This window comes from Protopterus annectens, chromosome 15.part0, assembly GCF_019279795.1.
Source record: "Protopterus annectens isolate FY-2018-M chromosome 15.part0, PAN1.0, whole genome shotgun sequence".
Classification (NCBI taxonomy): Eukaryota; Metazoa; Chordata; order Ceratodontiformes; family Protopteridae; genus Protopterus; species Protopterus annectens.
In genome coordinates this window covers 393,101,794-393,117,152 of record NC_056749.1, presented here as the reverse complement: position 1 = coordinate 393,117,152, position 15,359 = coordinate 393,101,794, and the positions used below count along the sequence as shown (strand labels likewise).

Below are 15,359 nucleotides of genomic sequence, written 5' to 3'. Positions count from 1 at the left end.
TTTCTACATGCTCTGGGATACATGGCTTCCGCCATTCCTATGCTTCCTCTGGCCAAGTTTCATATGAGAAAGATCCAGTGCATTTTCATCCTTTGGAATTTCTCCCATGTCTCAAACTGGAACTTAGTGGTGGATTCATCAGTTGTCCCTCAACTCAGGGCCACTTTCCCACTCAGGAAATCTTTTCTGGTGCCTCAGACATGGTTGGGGGCCTCCTTCAGTCCTCTGAAAGGTTAGGGCCTTTGGTGTCTTCGTCAGATGAAGGACCATATCAATATCAAAGAGATGAGAGCTTTTCTCCTGGCCCTTCAGTCCTTCCATTCTCTTTTCCCTCCAGAGTTCCCTCAAAATCTTCACAGACAATATCACAGTGATGTGGTACCTCAGCAAGCAAGGGGAGACATGGTCTTACCTCTTGTGCAGACTAGCTGTTCAGGTTTGGGATCTAGCTGTCCAGTATCAAGTGACTCTTCGGGCTATGTATATTCCTTCAGATCAAAACATTCTGGCAGATTTTCTGAGCAGAATCATAACCCAAACTCATGAGTGGAAGCTTCATAGAGATGTGTTTCTGGACATTGCCCACTAGTGGGGTACTCCTCAAGTAGATTGTTTTGCCTCCCCTCTAAACAAACAGCTTCCTCAGCCTTGCACCAGACTCCCATGTCCTGTGGCCTGTAAGGTGGATGCCCTCTGTTTCTCTTGGAAGCGAATGTTTCTTTATGCCTTCCCTCCCCATCCTGTCATACCACAGATCCTGTTCAAGACAGAATAGGATACTCCCAGAATCTTGTTGGTGACTCCCTTTTGGCCCAGACCGCATTTGTTCCCTCTTCTTCTGCATTTATCCAAGAGCAAACATTACAAGTTAACTCACAGTGTGGACCTACTCACATAAGACAAGGGCTCTTTCATTCATCCCGACTTGTCCACTCTTTAACCTACACTGTGGGTGATAGGATTTTAATCCCTTTTACACACCTTTTTTCTGAGGACATGCTTTGGGTCTTACAGGAGGCCAAGAAACCCACCACCAGAAAATCTTATTTATCAAAATGGAAGAGATTTTATGTGATGTCTTTCTGGTAACCTGGATTCACTTTCTGTGGAAGTTCCTTTAATTCTTTCTTATTTGTGTCAATTGCTCAATGCTAGTTTGGCATATTCTTCTGTTAATTTCCACTTGTCAGCTATTTCTGCTTGTCTCCCTTTGACCTCACCTTTAGCTTCTAGATTCAAGGTCAAACAGTTTCTTAAAGGCATCCTTCATATTAAGCCTCCCAGGAAGCCTCTTCCTCCTTCTTGGGACCTTAGCTTTGTCCTGGAAAAATTGACTCAGGCTCCTTTTGAGTCTACACCTTCAGCTTCCTTACAGCATTGTTCTTGGAAGACTTTTCCTCCTTTGGCCCTTACCTCAGCCAGATGACTTTCTGAGTTGCAGGCCCTTATGGCTGTTCCTCCGCTATTGTTTTTTTTCTTAAAGACAGGGTGCCTGTTTATACTAATCCCTCTTTTATGCCCAAGGTGATTAATGAGTTGACTCTTAATCAGTCTATTCATGTGCCCACTTTTTTCCCTTATCCACAGTCTGCTATTGAGAAGATTCTTTACACCTTGGATTTTCATAGACAAGAACCACAATGGTCACATTTTTAAGTTTTTTAGTTCTACAGTTATTTGTGGAAAGTATTCCAGGTGGGGATGTTGTTAATCAAGTAGAACAGATGGAAATGAAATGGATTGTTGCACTTCGTGTCCATAAGTCACTTAGACCTAATGGAACTATTCCTTTAAAACCTGCTTTGCAAGCATGCAGGCTGGTTCACTGATTTAAATTAACTGTTTAATTGTTCTCTTGATTTTACTGGTTGTTGTTTATAGGTTTTGAGTATATAGCATTGTAATACTGTTTGTAATGGTCTTATGAAGCGGCTCAGTCCATGAAAGCACTAACCAATAAAAGTGTCTTGTTTTTACTTAGCCGTGTTGGTTGGGACTTCTGTATTTTCTTTCTGTTCTTTTATTTTCATAGACAACTAAGATATTATTTGGATAAAACTAAAACCATTCCTAAATCTGAGCAGCTTTTTGTTTCTTTTCATCCTAGGTCTTTAGGTTTGGCTGTTTCTAAGCAAACCATTTCTTCTTGGATATCTAAAGCTATTTCATTTTGTAACTCCATTCATGGGAAAAGCCTTCCTCCTTTTGTTAAGGCTCATTCTTCCAGGGCTCTAGCTTATTCTGATGCTTTTATCAAAGGTTTGGATACTAATTCAGTTCTTGAGGCAGCTACTTGGACTTCTGTGCACACTTTTACTAAGCAGTATAAGTTGAATATTGTTTCTAGGGCTAGAGCCAGATTTGCCAGGGCTATCCTATGTGGTTTTCTTGAGGGCTCTGCTGGGCCTTCCATCTTGTCCCATTTTTCTTCCTGAGCCTTTGTCCTCTCCATATTGTAATGTATACTGCAACAGTGATATAGAAGGACATAGTACATTTGTGTAAAATCTTAGCATAACATTATATGTCCTACTCTTCACTGTTGCGGTGTTTGGTCCCAACTGCATCCCCTATTTCTTTTTTCCTTCTGGATGTACACGTTCCCTCTTTTTTCCTTAGACTGTCATTCTTCCTCTGGCTTTTCAGTTCTGAGAATGGCGCATCCGTACACAAGCTTTATGCCCTACACTGGGCACAGGAAGCATACGTGTGATGTACGACATCCCTTTACAACCTGACACATGAAGCATCCTTCTTGTTTTCCTGTCCAAACTATCCAACACCTTTTGGGGCCAGTCATTCACTCCAAAACTGTAAGTTAGGACAGGAAGAGCAAATTGGTTTAAAGTCTGGACACTGTTCCTAGATGTCAATGCTGTTTTTAGTATTAATTTAAGCTTTCTAAAATATTTCTTACTGAGTTTTATTCACATGTGTTCATGTTTTATCATTGATCCTTTAATTCCCAAATATTTATACACTCCCTCTTGCTCAAGTTCTTTTATATCACATTCCTGTCCCAAACTGATGTTTTCTTGGTGCTGCAATTGTCCTGCTTTAAATGTTGCTTTTGCACATTTATCAAGACCAAATGACACTCTATCATCTGAAAAAGTTTTGACCACTTGTAGCTGTGCTTTCAGTTCCTCATCTGATGAACTATACCGTTTTAAATCATCTACAAAAAGAAGATGAAAAGTCTTTACAGTTTGTTGTTTTCTGTGAGCTAAATTATAGCCATGACCTAATCTGATAAGTAAACTGCTTAATGGGTTAAGGGCAAGACAAAAGAGCAGCGGTGAAAGAGAGTCATCCTGGAATATCCCCTTTGAATATTTATCCTGGAATTACAATTTGTCCTTTATCATGGCTTAACTGTAGAGTGGTTTGCCACTGTTTCATGGTTGCTGCAATGTAATCGATCAGTGTAGGGTGTATCTTATACATTTTTAAGCACTCTTTTTATCCATGAATGTGAGATACTGTCAAATGCTTTTTTGTAGTCTCTCCATGACAATTCACTATGGCTGCTCTGATGGCATTACAGTTTAACAGCAGCCTCCAGTCAGATTGTACAAGTGGCAAAGTACATTGTGGCTGTGACCTCTAGAGTGTGTATGCTGATGGCTGTGGATTTGATTCCCCACCATTGGGTTGTATATTGTGCCAGTTCATGCATGTGTTTATTGTTGTTCTGAGAGATGTACCCACAACATTGTCATGTAAATATTTGGGTGAGCTGCATGTTTTCTGTTTAAGTATTCACTTGTCAAACACAGCTTTACTGTGTGTTTGACTAAAGGCTTCATTTGCATTTTAGAAATAGCTCAAATTGTTAATGCATTTCCTGACATTTTGCATTTGATGATGGCTGTAGGTTCAGTTCCCTTTCCTTGATGCGCATAACGCCAGCAATGGTAGTTAGGGCAAGGTGTTTATTGTTCTTTTGGGTGTGGTTCCTATAACATTGTGCATCAGAACTGCATTTCTTCTTGTATCTTACATTTGTGTCACATACACACTGTTGCTGTGTTTGACTGTGGCCTTCAGTCTGCTTGAACAAGTAGCAACACACTTTAAAACCTATTCTTCTGGACTGCATGTGGTGATGGCTGTGGGTTCATTTTTTCCATGGGTTGTATAATGCAACATTATTATTACTTTGTAGTTGTTTTTTTTTTTGTTTTGTTTATTCAGTTATAGCACCTGTAACATAGTCATAGTAAGGACATGTTTTTTTAAATAATCTTAACTGAAATAGTTTTTGTTGAAAAAGGTAAGAGCTATCAAGAAAAACATAACAGCACTACTCTTATAGATAACTATATACATATTTACATGTGACAAAGACATCAGTATTTTTAGTGAGGGTTGCAGATACTTTGGTCAACAGTGTGTTTGATCAACATCTGTTTAGTGGACTGCCTTTAGTCAGCTAAACTGGTGAGCAACAGATGTGTGAAACTGCACAATTCTCAGGTTTGGGAATATTCCCTTTCCCTGATTTTGTGCAATCTGAGAGGCAGTATATATAATTAACAGAAAGTATGGGAGGCACCCCTCAAGAACACTGTTTTTGTATATTACTATTATTTCTTTTTGAGTTTTCCATGTGCCAAGGTTGTTTATTGGTACATGTGTGATAACGGTTTGACAGTGGCGTATTTGACATATTGTGCTGTCTGTTTGGGACATTGTCTAATGTGAATGTCAGCCAAAGCAACTATAATCCTAATTAAGACATCTAATATTATCAAGAAATGTGTAAAGCACTATTACATTAACATTTCTTATAACTGCTGGGATGTATTCAGGTTCCAGTAGAGCTCTGTCACTAAAATCCGGCTAGCAGGCTTGTTTCCATAGCATGTAGTTTCTCATAAGATTCAAGTCTTCAACTTAGTTTCAAGGATTCAATATGTATTTTACTCATCTGTACCTGGAGTTAGGCTTTCCATTCTCTTGCAATCACTGTTTAGGCAGATAAGGAAATATTGATCTCATGGGTATTTCTTCCTTCATCCTATCAGTATCTTTATCTTCTGCTCCAACTCCTAAGTACTTCCAAGTCCATGTAGATACTTTACCAAAACCTGTTATTCCAGCCCTAACTAGCATGTGTCCATTTATCCGGAGCTCTCAAACCATACGCTAAGAATATGTTTTAAACATATATATTTTTTTAATTTTGTCTGTACTTCTGTCTCCCCAGACCTCTTTCTTATTAGTCTTTCTATTGCATGCATGTTTTTTGTTTGTTTCTTTTTATTTATCTTATAATTATATGCAGCAGCATCAAGTCTTGCATCCATTCCTTCACCCATCACTAGTAGTAACAACACCACCACCACTGACACCCACAACATCTGGGTCCCAAGCTGCTACAGTCACCTCCAGACCTCCTGTATCACCTCCATTGGACACTGCAGCCACCTTTGCACCAAGTGGTGCTCCTTTTCTCTCTGTAAGCAGCAGTGCCAGTGGAGGTGACAGTGTTATCAACTGCAACAGCTAGAAGACATAGTGGGGGGCTATTTGCCATGATGTTGGAGGCCTGCATAGACTAGTTGGAAAACCTTCTCACGTGACTCCATAAGTCCTGTTCCTGGATCAACCATCTGAGCCAGAGAACAGTGGTGAAGGAGCCCAGGAAGGTGAATAAGCATCCACTGGGTGGTGGCTGGCAGGGACTTCAGCTGTACAGTCCTATCCTATTTCCCCATCATGGTGTTCCCCTACCTTTTGTGGCTGTGCACACCCTGATTTTTCTGCAGTCCTCCCCATCACCCTGGACTTTCCTCTGTGTGTCTGATGTTGCCTTGTCTTGTGTATTCCCCATCCCTTATTGTGTCAATACCTCCCCTGTCAGTCTTGTCTGTCCTATGTGTTTGTTTGTGTGCCCTGCTACCTTTTCTAACCTTCTTACCTTTCTCTTAATTCCCTTATTACCTTTTCATCTTATAAAAATGAGCACCTGCCCTACATAAAAAAAATCCCCGCATACGTCCTGCCCAATTCCTAAGTTTTCATCTTACATTCTACCCCCTGCTTGCATCCCCTTTTTCATCACTTTCCTAAATTCCCATTGTCATGCTTTGTTTTTGTCAGTCATGACCCTTTCAGGCTTGCACATTACTTATCCTTCTTAACACTACCTTGCATGTGGATTTGCACTATTTGCACTATGAAAGATCACTGCTTGTACTTCTGTTTCCCTGCAACTGCCATGTGCTACTACTACATGGATAAGGGTAGCTGCAGCATTATGAGAGGGCAGTCTCCCTGGGCACAAAGTGTTGAGAGAGCAGAGTTGGCCATCCATCATCCTGTTTTGCTCTTCATTTGAAGAGGTACCGGGTGGGGTGGCTGTAACTGTAATAACTGATTGATACAATGTAGTGATCGGTTATTGCACTGCAGTCTTTTTTTTTTTTGCACTGAGGTTGAAGAGCTACCTGGGGTGGGGAACTGATCGGTTATTGCACTGCAGTCTTTTTTTTTTTTTGCACTGAGGTTGAAGAGCTACCTGGGGTGGGGAACTGATTGAGCCTGATTCCTGAAATGTCTGCTGCTAACTTCCTCATGCTGTTTTCCCCCATTTCCTTCATAATGAACATTGTGCATCATTGTGCAAAGCAGGTAAACAATAATGGGCCGCTTGGATTCATGCCCTCTGCCTTTCTGAATCCCATGGAATGACTATTTGGTTTTAAATGCATGCAAGAAGTATATTTACTTTTCACAGCACATATCTAGGTAGATGTTCTGTTTGAACTATATAAAATAGTTTCCTTCAGTGATTAATATCTTAATATTTATCTAGTAGGATTCAAGCCAGTTAATTCTAAACCTTAGTTTATGCAGTGAGGCTTTGTGCATTAATTATTAAAAGTTGTTTAATCATGTCAGTTGCTATACCACATTATAAACATGTGCACACACAGGAAAGTGTATTAAACAGATTTACCATGTTTTCATAATGGTCTTGACATTTGAAGTTTGTTTCAGCAAATGTCATTTACTTGAACAAAAACTGGTTGAAATGAGATTCAAATAACTCAACTTATACTTTTGTACAAGATATGGTGAACCCACAGTTGTTTAAAATTTGAAGATAAGCTGAATGGAATGGGATCTTTAAAAGAGGATTTGTAGTTTTCTTCAAGATGTTGCTACCACATAGCTGCTTATAATGTAGTGATAGGTGTTTCAAGTCCTCCCTTCTTTAAGGGTCTTTGCAACCTGTGTGAAAGTTTATTTTGTGATGTTGTGATTTTCAAAGAATGCTATTTCCCTCAGGTTTGTTTAAGGAGGCATTACCTGCCACAATATATATGATCAAACATGCAATAACCCAAATAAATGTTTCTACATTTTGCTACAGTAGTTTTAAACTGTCAGTCTCCAGAAGGCAAGGTTATGTTATTATTTTTAAATTAAGTAAATACCTATCCAGTTAGCTTACCTTGAAGCATTGCTTTGTAGCTATTTTCAGTCCAAAGGTATAAGAGCAAGGCCTTAGGATTAATAATACTATCTTTTTCATAAAATTGATTTATTTTTTAAGTGGATTTTGTTAACTCCATGCCTGCCTTGTATACAAATAAGCAAATAAAATATGTTTAACAGAAATCTTAAGCAAAGTGATATGATTTTTTATATAAGAACAATAAGCTATTTTAAAACAAAATTATGATAATAATGCAATGCAGTTGCAACCCATAAAAAGATATACTGACAGATTAGAAAACATACCTAACTTCTTAAAAATTGCAATTTTACCTGCAAATAACATACATATACTTATTTTTATAATGTGTCTCATTATATATGTAAGGTTTCTATAAAAAGTGCCGTATCTCATACATACATACATGATTGAAACAGGGTCTATATTATATGTTCGAAGTCTGAAAACTTCGAGTCTCATATGATCGACTCCATATGAACATCGAACATAAAATATAAACAAACTAAAAATAAAAAAACTACCTAAATGCTCTAGGAAGGAGGGCAAGCCCCCCTGCACCCCCCCCAGCATGGGGGCCTGCACTCCCCACACCCCCCCGCTACTTAAATATACCAATTCTGAGGTGGCACTACATTGAAGTGAAGGGAAATATTCCCTATGGTGATCTTCGTTGAAACGTTCAATGTTTGAAAACTTTGCTCATATGATGTCGATCATATGAGATTCGAAGTTTTCAAACTTCGAACTTATAATGTAGACCCTTGACAACAACTTTAAATAAAGGTAAGATGAACATTTTTAATAATATTAAATAACGTGCATTTTTCATTTTGGGAACATACAACTTCTAAAGAGCAGTACTGATGAAAGAAAATAACATGTAGACTTTATGCATTGCTTTTTTACCATCACAGCATTTCAATCCATGCATTATGTTTCGTATGGAAAAATGCAAGGTTGAATACCTGTCTTTTGATTCAAAGAAGAAACCACTGATCTTTTGTGAGTTCTCTTCTCATAACATCACCACTTGTAAATGCCACAGGCACATTTTCAGTTAATGTGCATTTTACTAGTTTGATGTATTAAGCTATGTGTGGAGAAAAAATAGAAAAATGCATCGGCCACAGCATAAAATATACCTCATAAAGTTGATTGCAGTACTTCATTTAGGGCACTGTAGACATTGTGCCTCCATAGCAAGTATAACTTTCCTCAGGCTGCTTTTAATGTATATTACTGTTGCAATACATGTCATTCATATTCCTGCAACTGTTTGTATCTAAACTTTTTTCTGCTACACCCCCTGCAAACACACACACACACACACACACATACTCATTCTTAACCTGAAGTGAAATCAACTACTTATGAAATTCTGAATAACTTTTATGACTGTTTTTTTTTTCCCTAGACCTACTGCATACGAAAATGAATGGCATTTTACTGCAGGTTTATTCAGAATAGTCCAGAGAGCTCTTGAAATATTTTGTTATCTTTTAGGGAATGTTTGCTGTAACAGACTGTCACTGTTCATTTCAGTCTCAGCTGTTTGCTTCAGAATCAGGAGAAGTGGGAGAAATGTATCATTTATTGCTGCTTCAGTAATTTCGCATTACCTAATTTCCTTTCGCCCTCACCTGAAGTTGTACTTCATTCAAAATATATGTGATAGTGAGCCTACTGCACTGGTATTTAGCAGCCAAGATGGCACACTGATGAACATTGATCCATTTAGGTCATTCTCAGAGTATGGAAAAAAGATCTGTTTAAATCATTCTTTACAGTATGGAAAGGGGATCTGTTTAAATCATTCTTGATGCATAAAACGGGGATCTATTTAGATCTTTCTTACAATGCACCCTTCTGCTTAACTCACTGTTGAATGCATAGTGTAGTAGGCCGGTTAGTGTTTGTCTCTCTGACATGTTGATATCTGTCATGCTGTTGCTTAGCTCCCTGCTGAATGCATAGTGCAGTAGGCCGGTTAGCGTTTGTCTCTCTGACATGTTGATATCTGTCATGCTGTTGCTTAGCTCCCTGCTGAATGCATAGTGCAGTAGGCCGGTTAGCGTTTGTCTCTCTGACATGTTGATATCTGCCATGCTGTTGCTTAGCTCCCTGTTGAATGCATAGTGTAGTAGGCCGGTTAGCGTTTGTCTCTCTGACATGTTGATATCTGTCATGCTGTTGCTTAGCTCCCTGCTGAATGCATAGTGCAGTAGGCCGGTTAGCGTTTGTCTCTCTGACATGTTGATATCTGCCATGCTGTTGCTTAGCTCACTGCTGAATGCATAGTGCAGTAGGCCGGTTAGCGTTTGTCTCTCTGACATGTTGATATCTGTCATGCTGTTGCTTAGCTCCCTGTTGAATGCATAGTGCAGTAGGCCGGTTAGCGTTTGTCTCTCTGACATGTTGATATCTGTCATGCTGTTGCTTAGCTCCCTGCTGAATGCATAGTGCAGTAGGCCGGTTAGCGTTTGTCTCTCTGACATGTTGATATCTGTCATGCTGTTGCTTAGCTTCCTGCTGAATGCATAGTGCAGTAGGCCGGTTAGCGTTTGTCTCTCTGACATGTTGATATATGTCAGGCTGTAACTTTCTTAGTTTTCATTACTGTGTTTACTGTATGTTATAAAGTACTGAAATTATCTGTTGTCAGAATAAATTAATCATTTTCTTAGTTGATTTATTGATTGCCAAAGCTGTTGCTTCAATGGTTATCTATCAGAGACACTAATCTTAATCTGCCCTAATATTTTGGAATATGCCACAAAGATTACTTTTTTAGCAGAGCTAGCAACATCATTCATATTTGTATTTGTTTCTGTAAAGTTTAACTGTTCTTTTCTATGGCATGCTATACACAGTCTGTGGTATTTTGGCCTCCCAAGACTTATGTCTACTCTCATACAATCACTTCTTAATGGCATCTACTACCTTCAATCAGAGATTCACCCTAACCATCTTCAGTGTTACTACATGGATGAAACTTCCCCTGTGACAAGACTATTTTTCATCCACACATTTTAAGTAGGTATTATCAGTGGATGATGATGCTGCAAGATCAGGGACTTGATATGGAAGTGAGTAAATAATAATTGTCTGGCCGACATGAAGGGCCATTTTCTACTTGTCAGAGCACAGAACTGTGAATAAACGCTGAACTCATGGTAGTATATAGTTGGCCTCATGTATTAACTCATGAAGTTCACCGAGACAAACTCCTGCAGCATTATAATGTTTGATATGTCCGAAATCTTTAAAGGCAACACCCAACATTGTAAGGACTTAGTTATTGATTGCATCACCCATACTCTCCTAAAGAATCCCCTCCACCACTCCACCACCAATTGTCACCAAAGAACAGGTTGCCACTGCACTCTCTAAAGCTAAAAGCACAGCTTCAGTGGGGTATGATGATACACCAAGTTGCTTTTTATAAAGGTTAAATCAGAAATTATCAGGCCCATTAGGATCACTATATAACCACAGCTTCTGGAGTGGATTTTTCTCGATGGAGTGGAGGACATCCCACTGCATAAAGGGGGACCGTCTACTGATTAGGGAAATTACAGACCCATAAGTTTGACTAGTCTTATATGTAAGGCCATGGAAATAATCATGGACCTGTCAAATAATGACATAGGAAACCTCCAAACACCGGACTCAACCCAAACGCAGGCCATGCCTACTGAATCTGGTGGCATTATTTGAAAAATCACTAAGGCCACGGATGAGGGTAAAATAGTACATTCTGCCTACATCAGCTTGGCCAAGGCATTTTACATAATTCCCCACTCAGGTACTATAAATAAACTCACAAAACTGGGCATAAATCCCTATATCAGTAAACAGCCTATTGGCTCACAGAGAGGACACATGTAGTTAAAGTGGGTGAATCCAGATCCATCAAGAGGCCAGTGACCAGTGGTGTGTCACATGGCTCAGTGCTGGGCCCACTCCTGTTTGGAATATACTTCTTTGAAGTCAAGTCTAATGCAGAAGGCCTCTGGATGACAAAGATTGCCAATGACTGCAAGTAGCGCACAAGCAATGCATCCGCCAATGATGTAGATATCCTTCAGGAGAGTCTAGATCAGACAACTGAGTGGTGCCAGAATCATGACCTAAAACTAAATATAAAAAAATGTATTTTTATACTCTTTGGGAAAACAATTATCCCTGCAAACGTCAATAGCACAACCTTAAGAGTTGATCCAGAGATGAGAGATCTAGGTCCACAGACATATAATAGCCTGAACTTTGACCACCATGTGTCCACAGTAGTGAGGAGATCTTTCCATGTGGCACAACTTATAAGTAAAGGTATGGCATCCAGATCCAAGGAAATTATAGTCCTGTTGTACTCAGCCCTCATTAGACCAATAATTAAGCACAATGTGCCATTTGGCATGTACTTGACTAGGCACTTACAGCAGCCTTAGAGACCTCAAAGGTTCCTCACAAAGATAGACTAAAAGCCCTATCCCTTTACTTTGTCTCCTACCACCTCCTAAGGAGTGACCTGTGCCTGACCCTGAAGGCACTCACAAATCCAGCCCTGATGGAGCTGCTACACATCCACAAGTCAAACACCATGAGAGTCACCCAATCTAGGGATCTAAACTTAGTTAGCAACTCAAACAAAACATGCTGAAAAGACATATATGTCACTCAGAGATTGTCCCATCTTTGGAACAAGCTTCCTATTCACATTAAGCAAAGCCCTTCCCTGGCCTTCTTCAAATGCACTTTGGATCAATGGATGGGGGATCACAAATTCACACCTGGGGCAGTGCCTCTGTCCCTTATAGACAGGGGAATCTGTAAGATACTCAAGGCGTAGGCACAAACCCATGCCATCTCCTTCCCCGTATGGGCCCTATATTGGGTAAAGCCAAGTTGTATTGGCTAGGCGTATAAGGGCTCTTAAGCCATTAGCCTAGTAATTTCCTATGAGGCTATGAACCTATGAATTGCTGGCCCTGGTGCATTACATCCAGCCTAATACTTCACTAAAATTTGTGAATCATTGTGAAATTAAATGTTTTAACCAATGACCTGGAATGTCCTTCGGCAACCTTAACTCATGACCAAGACCTTCCTAGATGAAGAGGTGATGTCAGTGCACCTTTCTTTAATCATTGTCATGGAGAAACTCACAATTGCTCTGTAAGTCACCTTCCCTGTACATAATTATTGCACAATGTTAGCAAGTTGAGTACAAATGCAAAATGGGCACTGGTTCACTGTAAATTCAGAAGCAAGAACAGGGAATTGAAATTAATGAATTATGTATGAGTCTAAATATACAGCTTTTTCCCATCAGGTATATCAACTATATAGATGTTTGAAACACTATACATGAAACTTAAACTGCTTTTACTTAAAAGATTCTGTACGTTTCAGTTAACCCTTGGCCTTCAATGTAGATGCTATGGCCACTTTTTTCAAGTTACTTCTTAAGTAGCATGAACTGTGATTGCCGTAATCTATCCTCTCCTGATATTTTTATTATTTGCCTTCATGAAATCAAGCCATTTTTTAGATGCCCTGAATGTGTCCACCTGTTCTCTCCAATCTTATGTAGTGTCCACATATGGAACTTTACCCAACCATCTCACATTTATTCAGCCTCATTAATTTGCTTTCACCTAAAGTCCTCATACATGACACCTCAGAAGCATAAGCTCACTTCACAGCTAGTTTCTGTTGAAGGATAATTAATCACCATTACATCACCTACTTTCTTTTAACTAGTTCAGAGAGATTTTGTTTCCTTTGGTACTTGGGCACTAGAACCACACGTGAATGTATTACCTTTGTTCAAACATAGTCATTGTACTAATTCCTCATTAAAATTCCATAACATCAGGCATAGAAGGAGGGACTTTTTGCACCATTAACAAGTAGTTCAATAATTAGAAAATAAATGCTTCCCTGATATGGCCACATTGGTCTTTCTTTCTTTCTTTTTTTTTTGATTCAGACTTTCAAAAAGCACTATTTCATTTTGGTTATTGTTTATTATATACATAACAAAATGCAATTTACTTCATGAAGCTAATGTTACCTCTCATGCTATGTCAAAAAAGCAAAGCAAGTATAGTCATCTGTAAACATACGGGGGGTAATGTAATGGCTAAGGTGGTTATCGCACAGGCACAAGTACAGGGTTTGATTCTAAACTTTAACAGTGAAATTTTCTAGGCTTAAAAATCACTAAATTTAATAAGGTGAAAGTTAATATAATGAGTCGATTATCTGAACTAAATGGGACCTATAGTATTTCGAATAATCAAACGTATAATTGAACTGGATAAAAAACGTCTAAAATCTTGTTTCTTTCTGCATGCAGGAATACACTTTTCAACCACTCAGCATTTTCACTGGACAGTAAAAAATATTTTTCACACATGAGCTGGCTAGAAGCTGAAAAACATGCTCAAGCAATACGTATAATGTTTACATATTCAGACTTTATGATTTTTCCAACCCGAAAACTTTGAAAGGCTGGTTCGGATAATTGACGTTTCTGACAATCTATGTTCGAATAATCGACTCTGTACTGTACTTTGCTACAGTGTGTTTTAAATGACAGGTGTATCTCTATAGTTGCTAGTTTTACTAGATTACTAGAGAGAATACGTAAATCACAAAAGGAAAGTCATAATATTACTGAATCTGTTAATTATGTAGTGCATATTATATTGTTGTTGCCACCTGTGGCATTTTTGAAAAATGGTTAATACTGAAAGATGAAAATTGTTGCAGACAGAATGTTTTGTATCTATGTAACGAATGTATAAATCTCAATTCTTTGCTCAAGAATCAGGGAAAAATCCAGACATATGGGATAAAGTCCCATAATCCCTAACAGTTTTCAAATATCCGTTGAATTCACTTGCAGAGTTAAAAGAACAACAGAGTTTGTTGCAACATGCATTTTCTAAAGAAAAAATTATGAAACTCTGATATCTGTCAGTATTGACTGATTATAGCCCTCACTGATTTATCAGAAATCAAAAAGTTAATAAGGGACAGGGTAAAAATATGAGAACGCTGTTATGTTCTGCAAAATAAGGGACAATTAAGTGCTACATTATGCTACTAGCATGACGTAAATAAACAACCCTTTCTCTTGTTAACAGAGGCATAGCTGGAATGCAGTAAAGGTGGTGGTTGCACTAGATGAAGTTTTTTTTTTTGTGGGGGGACATGGTAACAGATGATGATGGTGTAGTAATGCAGTATTTGTGGATGAAGAACTGAAACACTTTGTGTATATGGTATTTTAGTTGTAGCAAGCTACTTGTTGCACTTGTAACTAAGTACTTCCCCTGGTGCAGATGGTCTTTTTTGTATCTTGAACTTTGAGTTGAGTGGATGATTTTTTTTTTTGAATTGTGGGGATACCAGATCAGGAAACTGTACGCAGAATGCCAGACACTGTAGCTGCCTGAAAGACAGGTTATCTTGTCCATCTGCTAGTGTCTGTAGTTTTTTTTTTTTGACTTGGAAAACCTGTTGGGTACAAACTTATGTTCGGTAGAGCTGTAGTTGTCTCATCTTCCTACTGGGGGCCTTCCCTCATCTTGTGTTCTGCAACTGTTAACAAAAAAAAAAAAAAAACAGAAAATTATACTTTTACACTGTAGCAGTGTTCATGTTTGTACCACCAGTGAATATTAGATCTACACTACTGACTGATTGGCATCTCCCTACTGCATCCACTAACAGCTTGCACCCAAGGTGTCTGCCCCTTTCACCTCATCCTAGTTATTCCTTTGTTTTTAGGAGTAACCTGGGAACAATGCCCATTTAAGTGGAACACAAAATAAAGATTGTTAGTAATCATATTGTTAATTCTATGTGCTAATCTGGC

At 38.8% G+C, this 15,359-nt stretch overlaps 1 protein-coding gene across 1 annotated transcript in view; it reads left to right on the top strand.

The window, feature by feature from the left end:
- The window catches only part of LOC122789837 (connector enhancer of kinase suppressor of ras 2-like), a 2,725,661-nt gene extending 2,720,146 nt beyond the window's left edge, over window positions 1-5,515 (top strand). Inside the window, exon 15 of the mRNA XM_044057275.1 lies at window positions 5,291-5,515. Within this exon, the coding sequence (XP_043913210.1) occupies window positions 5,291-5,515 (225 nt within the window). The remainder of the gene's footprint in view (window positions 1-5,290) is intronic.
- Window positions 5,516-15,359: the final 9,844 nt, after the last annotated feature.